This window comes from Primulina tabacum, chromosome 3 (assembly GCF_025594145.1).
Source record: "Primulina tabacum isolate GXHZ01 chromosome 3, ASM2559414v2, whole genome shotgun sequence".
Classification (NCBI taxonomy): domain Eukaryota; kingdom Viridiplantae; phylum Streptophyta; class Magnoliopsida; order Lamiales; family Gesneriaceae; genus Primulina; species Primulina tabacum.
Window position 1 is genome coordinate 12,122,845 of NC_134552.1, and position 6,544 is coordinate 12,129,388.

The 6,544-nt window shown below is 37.2% G+C and overlaps 2 protein-coding genes across 3 annotated transcripts; both read right to left on the reverse strand.

Annotated features, from left to right (window-relative positions):
- Positions 1 to 218: 218 nt before the first annotated feature.
- LOC142538979 (transcription factor MYB73-like) lies at positions 219 to 1,664 on the reverse strand. The gene has a single exon (XM_075644275.1). The coding sequence runs from the start codon at positions 1,196 to 1,198 to the stop codon at positions 428 to 430; it is 771 nt and encodes a 256-aa protein (XP_075500390.1). The 5' UTR covers positions 1,199 to 1,664; the 3' UTR covers positions 219 to 427.
- A 583-nt stretch (positions 1,665 to 2,247) lies between these two features.
- LOC142540397 (GDP-Man:Man(3)GlcNAc(2)-PP-Dol alpha-1,2-mannosyltransferase-like) lies at positions 2,248 to 6,200 on the reverse strand. 2 transcript variants are annotated; one of them, XM_075646520.1, is made up of 8 exons: positions 5,828 to 6,200; positions 4,964 to 5,250; positions 4,344 to 4,530; positions 3,839 to 3,907; positions 3,542 to 3,735; positions 2,953 to 3,062; positions 2,610 to 2,867; positions 2,248 to 2,504 (listed from the first exon to the last, which is right to left on the reverse strand). In XM_075646520.1, exons 1-7 carry the CDS (start codon positions 6,131 to 6,133, stop codon positions 2,626 to 2,628), a joined length of 1,395 nt encoding a protein of 464 aa, XP_075502635.1. In that variant the 5' UTR covers positions 6,134 to 6,200; the 3' UTR covers positions 2,248 to 2,504; positions 2,610 to 2,625. The 2 variants fall into 2 exon arrangements, with proteins under 2 accessions (XP_075502635.1, XP_075502633.1); XM_075646518.1 differs by having other exon boundaries at positions 2,248 to 2,867.
- Between the last annotated feature and the right edge of the window lie 344 nt (positions 6,201 to 6,544).

Below are 6,544 nucleotides of genomic sequence, written 5' to 3' on the forward strand. Positions count from 1 at the left end.
CAATCGCAATATTTGATGTAAAAGATAAAAATTAGTATATTCCATTGAATAAAATATGGTAATTGATTATATAAATAAATGTAAAGTGAAGACGTGTCAAATTTCATCTCCATTTTAAGACAATTGTAGTTGTTCAACACTCATCAAAGTCGCAGGATAAAAATATTAACCTAAAATTAATACGAACCTAATTAAGTATATAAGATTTTAAACAGCACAAAAAATTAAATATGATTATAATAAAATTAAATAGGATTTTAAACATATAAGCAAGCTTAGGGGCAAAATTGTTATTTTAGTTCAAGTTTTAGTCAAATATATAACATGACCATTCTCGACATTTTCCCCTAAGACTTTTAGGAGCCCTATACACAATTGCAAAAGCCCAAGACCAATTTTGAGACCACCTTTAGCCAATGCTTTATCATCAAGGCCCAAAATGAAGCCCATCTTCAGCCCGTAGTGTTTCAAAGTAGTTGCGAACCTCCTGCGCTATTATCCTCCGCATGACTGTCTCCAAACAAGCATCCCCAATCTCCACCGTCGACTTCTTCTCTGGCCCATTGTTAACGATCTCGATCTCTTCTTCCTTTATCACGTGTTCCTCGCCGCAGTGTAATTCCACCATCCCTCTACCGGGCGGCGAAAGGCTTAGATCAAGTGAAGCCTGAAGCCCATCAGGCCCATTAAGGCCCATTTTTTTCACCTCCAAAGCCACATCCCCACTACAACTCCTCCTCCGCAGAGAGACACGCGAACACTGCCGCTTCAACCCCGGCTCCGACGACGCACCACCGTTATCCTCCCAGCTCCGACGAGTAGCCACTACTTCCCCCACCAACCCCCCGCCATCACCGCCAGTACCCCTTTTCCTCAAGGTAGAATTCCAATGATTCTTGATCGAATTATCAGTCCTCCCAGGCAAGAGACGAGAAATAGTAGCCCACCTATTCCCATGAACGGCATGCGCCTGCATGATCACGTCATCCTCCTCCGCTGTGAAGGGGCGGTGTTGCACCACCGGGCTCAGCTGGTTGCACCACCGCAATCGGCAAGACTTCCCGGAGCGTCCCGGAATCCCATTGCTTATCAAAGACCAATTCCTAGGCCCGTGCTCCTCCACAAGCTTCCTCAACAGATCATCCTCTTCTTTATTCCAAGAACCCTTCATCTTCCCCCCGCCACCGGCGCCCTCCATCTCTCTTACAGAGCTAAATATAGACGCGATGTATTTAGATTTGAGGAAGGTTTTGAATGTGTAACTGTAGAGAGGAAGGAGAGAGGAGTTGTTGGCATGAACCGTAAACCGGTGGCGTGTAGGGGAAACCAACTTGGATTAGTTGTTTATATCACAGTTTTTTTCTATAAATCAATTCAATTCAAATATGTAGTAACTGATGTTGAATAGGTAACGGCTTTTTCCCAGGAAAAAAGTGAAATTACGTTAGGAAACGGTTGGGATTGCGACCACGAAACCGTGGCAGTTAGCTTATGATGTTTACATCTGATTTTACCTTCGATACCCACCTTCAAAAATTAATGTTATAAATAAGACATTATCATCTTTAAAATTAATCGATCACAGGTAAGTTCATGCAATTTATATGTATTATCGTGACTGATGTTTAAAAAAGGAAAATTTTATTTTTAACAATATATATTTGACTTTTTAAAATAATTATAAATTATAACTTTCAATTTTACTTCTTTTTTCTTTGTTGTTTATATATATATTAAAAAACATTGGTTATTTTTAATGCGATACTAACACGTAGCTGATGTAACAACCACGCTAATATTATACATCAACCCTCCCGTGAAAATTAATTTTTGGAAAAAACTTGTGTGAGACGATCTCACCGGATCGTATTTTGTGAGACATAACTCTTATTTGGATCATCCATGAAAAAATATTATTTTTTATTCTAAGAGTAGTTACTTTTTATTGTGAATATCGATAATTTTAACCCATCTCACAGATAAAAATTCGTAAAACCATCTCACAAAAGACATACTCTTAATTTTTTTATTTGGTTCATATCTTTCGTATTTTTATCAATTTAAAAAAGTTGGTGATGAGGTGAACGTACTTTGAAGTCGGTCACGTGGGATGTATTGCAATAAATCTGGCCGTAGCAACAGCCAATAAGAAACAAGAATTACATAACAAAATACGAAGGCTTAATAGGTTTTTTATCCACTTCCATGAAACATAAGAAACATCGTACATGAACAAACCATTGTAAATTTACTCAATTTTTGTAATATTTTCATCGGATTCCCTACCTTTCATCAAATTCTTCATGTATTTCAACACGCGATTGATTCCGCTATTATCATATTAATTCGTGAATAATCAGAAATGGTTAGAATTTTCTAAATTATCGAATTGCTGAATGTCAAGATTGTACCAAGACTGCCTGCCCGATGTCTCTTTGGCTCCGTTCCACACGCATAAAATATCTTCAGTGGCACTCGGTGTAGCCTGAGAGTTTCTTCCTCCTCTAGTTTAAAAATTTCAGAGCAAGTGAAGTCGTATTCAACTTAAAACATGCATACGTTGAGAAATTTGACTTCTAAAATCATGTTAAGATCAGGATCTCTTATACCGACAATTTCCATCGTCTAGCGGGTATGAAGAAAGATTGGTCGAATGGCATCCTTGAAATCTTCATAGAAGTGTTGTTCGGAAAACCTTAAAGCTCGTTTTCTTGCAGCTGCAGCCATCTCAAGCCTTTTAGATTCAGGCATTCTTAAGATTGTAAGGATTGCATCTGCGTATTCTTGCACGTCTTGGGCAAGATATCCAGTTTGTTTTCCACCTTCAGGTAACACAATGTCCATCATAGGGCCGGCAGAATTATGAGCTGAGAAAGATTATTCGCTTTTAATTGATTATGAACGGATAAAATTTGGAAATGATGCTGCAACAAGGAAAAAATGGAAACAAACCAATCGGTATGGCACCGGAAGCCATGTATTCCACCACACAGATGCCAAAATGCTCATCTATCATGGAATGAATTCCCACAAACGCGCCACCCAAAAGACGCCCCAACTCACTAAACCATGAAAATGAAAGAAGACAGGGGAAAATGAGTGAATGTAAAGTGTATGGGATTCCTAATTTGAACTGGAAGCAAACAATTTAACAAGTTAGACACATAAAAAAATGCAAATAAAATGAGTGGAAATTTAAAGGAATTAGTGTGAAATGATTGATCAAAGCTCCAACAACAGGTTGCCAAAGGGGAACAGATATGATCATTTGAAGGATGAAAGTGTCCGTTTGGGCAGATAATATATGCAAATGAAAAATAGGAACCATCTCTAGTTATACGAGGAACAATCTCTAGTTATACGAAAAGTTAGAGAGTGATTAACTAATCTGCACGAGTGATTCATAAATCTGTGATGCTAGATGATTGCTTTTCATATTGCGTAAAGTATGTATTAGATTTTTTCCTCCACTTGGTCAGTATCTCACAAAAGAAAGGCTAGCTGTTCATGGCATCAAAATACGAAGAGAAATGGCACAAACCTATAAGTTACATTTCTGTGGAACTCCACATCACTTTCCACATTCAGCTCCCTAGCTCGGTCTTTCAAGTGTTGCAACCTTCTCTCATCTGCTGCATTTCTGCAACTACCGACGAATTGCAACTTAGGTGAAGGCAAATCTGCATTCAAATTCTTTACGACAATTGCAAATGCCTCGAGTTGAAGGGGATGTGCCTGAAAGAAAAACATTAAGATCAATTTTAATTTTTTGAAAATCCACTTGACGAAATAAAATGATAGATAAACCATGGACACCTTGAGCTCATAAAATGCCCACCTTCTCTGGACGAAATTGAGACACGGAAATAATCTTTGGTGGACTCATCGATCTTTCCAATGGCAGCACCTGTTTGCAAGACATAGGTTAGCATTCCACTATTGACAAAATCACAAAAAGTATCAAGATCACCCAGAATCAAAAGAAGTCCAAACTTTGCATCACGTTTTTCCTTCTTTAATCCTCCATGCCACAAAACATGGACTCATTATGAGCTAATACACATAAATCATAAATCACTACACATCCAATTTTCTCTCTCATAACCCCTCTTAACCCCCATATTTACGATGATGAATGTCAACCCATACTTGATAGTAAAAGCCTTTAATTACCCATACTCGATAGTAAAAGCCTTTCAAATTACTAGTATTTTTTTAGGTTTAATCTGGTAGTTTTCAAAAACTAGTTCCGGTTGGTACGTGCAGACAAAGGTCGATACATAAACTAAAACCACTCAAATAAGAAAACACGTGATATAAAAGAAAAATCACAATATGCAAACCTGAAGACCAGAAGTATCACATGGAGGATAAACCCTCTTAATACGATCTGATATCCCCCAGAGCTTCTGAATATGAGATCCCGTCCATGAAGAATTGACCATTGCAAGGTGTGAACAGGAGCCTACTAGTCCATACATCCAGCCGAAAACTATATAATATATCACTTTGCACTGTGATAGGAAGATGCTGCCATGAAGAAAGTTCAGTTAGGTTCATGAACAGCCAGCAACTAGAGTAAACCCAATAAGTTTATGTAGGCTTGCTACATCAGATGGGATAGCACAGCGTAAATTTTTTTGTTAGATATTTGGTTAAATATGATCCAATTTTCAAATCTTCTTAGCTTTCGTAACAGGAAAATCAGAAGATGGATCTCGAATGTGATGCAAAAATGCCTCATATCTTTTCTACTAATGATATAAATTTGGTTATGGGCATCCCTCTTGAAGAAGGCATTCACGTTTAATGTACCCAATTTCAATCACTATATCAACAAATATCACTATTACGATAATTCTTTAGTTATTTAGCTATTCATCTCGACCTTTGCAATTCTTGACAGCAGGGACTCGGGGAGTAAACTGATAGTTAAATAAAGCAATAAATTAAGAACTTGTACCTCTTAGCAATCACATTGTCGTTATTATACATAGAACTCCGTGTATAAACCCTTGATAGCATGTCAAGACTAATTGTTGGGTAATGTGTATAGCAGATCACTTTACATCCAAACATTCGTGCAACAGGATAAGTAAAAGCATATCCACTGGTATCAAAATAATATAAAGGAGTGAACTTGCACAAAGCTTCCCATGAAAGGTATACTGAGCCAATGCTCTGGCCTATCATAGTGAATCGGGGATATGTAGTTTCTTCAACCCATTTCCTCTTATATAGATGCACTACCTGTCAATACGATGCATGCATATAAATATAGCTATAGCCAAAACTTACAAATCAAGCGACGAAAAGTAAACTGAACATAAAATACTCTCCACAGAAACTAGCTGCAAACTCTTAATTGCACATCTTCTGTCACATGTCAAAACGAGGCGCTAACAAACAGTGAAAATTCATGAAATATTGAGAATCGTTTTCCGCATCAAAATCCACAAAAACAATAAAAAAAAACACCAAGTAATATCATAAAAACCAGTCGAATTCAACCAGTGTGCCAATCACTGGACATGGTCCTTTCAGCAAACCACATTCAGGAATATAGTAACATAACACGTCTAAAATTAGAATGATATTTATCGATAAAAGATTTCTCTTTTACTTTCAACTCGCTGAATTTGAAGCAATAGTTGTTTTTTACGTTTATTCTACCAATTCTTCGATACATAGCTCATACTATTTACACATGATTAACCCATAGCGAAATACAAGTATAGCACAGAAGACCATCTAGAACTTAAATTTCCCAAAAAGTATACGGAAACATGAACCACGTTGAATGATACAGGAAAAAACCTGAAGGTACCTTTGGAGGGTTAATCAATTTGACCCCAAAACGATCGATGGATCGTCTGGAGAGCGATTGAGGGGACGCATCGTGATCTCCTGTATATATGATGCAATCAAGATCTGGTGACTCCTCTTGGATGGCTTTTACTGCGCACCAAAGGACTCTCTCGCCGCCGCCGCCGTCGTTGGTGTAAGGGTGGAAGATTCCCACAGCCTTTCTCAGGTTGCTCCGGCAGGAAATTACGGTGTAGACGATTCTAATAATAAACACTGATATTAGTGCAGCTAGGAGCGAAACCGATAGGAGAAGCCAGGAAGCCATCGGAGATCAGCTGAAATTAGAGTCAAGAAGTTCGGCTCCGTAAAGATTTTATACATAATATACACATTTCAATATCAAGTTGGTAATATTCGGACATCTACAATAATCTGAGTGTCTTTTATTGCATTTAATTTTTGGATAAAAACTTGCGTGAAACGATCTATCGATAAGGTTGACCCGTCTCATAAATAAAGATTCGTGAGAGACCTACTTTAATTGTTGAGACTCATTGTTGAATTATTTTTTGTAATTTATAAAACAAAAAAAAATGCATATAAAGTATTTCGACCAAAGTTTTGTTATATATTCAACTTGTCTATCTTCCAAATATTTAATCAATTTTATAAAGATTATTTTTATTTGCTTCTGTTTGATTATAAACTAAACTCGATTCAATTTATTGAAAATCAA

Excerpts from the sequence above, each read along its gene's own strand:
- LOC142538979 (XM_075644275.1), bottom strand. The coding sequence starts at position 1,198 with ATGGAGGGCGCCGGTGGCGGGGGGAAGATGAAGGGTTCTTGGAATAAA.
- LOC142540397 (XM_075646520.1), bottom strand. The coding sequence starts at position 6,133 with ATGGCTTCCTGGCTTCTCCTATCGGTTTCGCTCCTAGCTGCACTAATA. Across the intron at positions 4,531-4,963 it reads GACAATGTGATTGCTAAGAG|CATCTTCCTATCACAGTGCA; the intron begins GTACAAGTTCTT and ends TCTTCATGGCAG. Across the intron at positions 3,908-4,343 it reads GTGATACTTCTGGTCTTCAG|GTGCTGCCATTGGAAAGATC; the intron begins GTTTGCATATTG and ends TCTTGCAAACAG.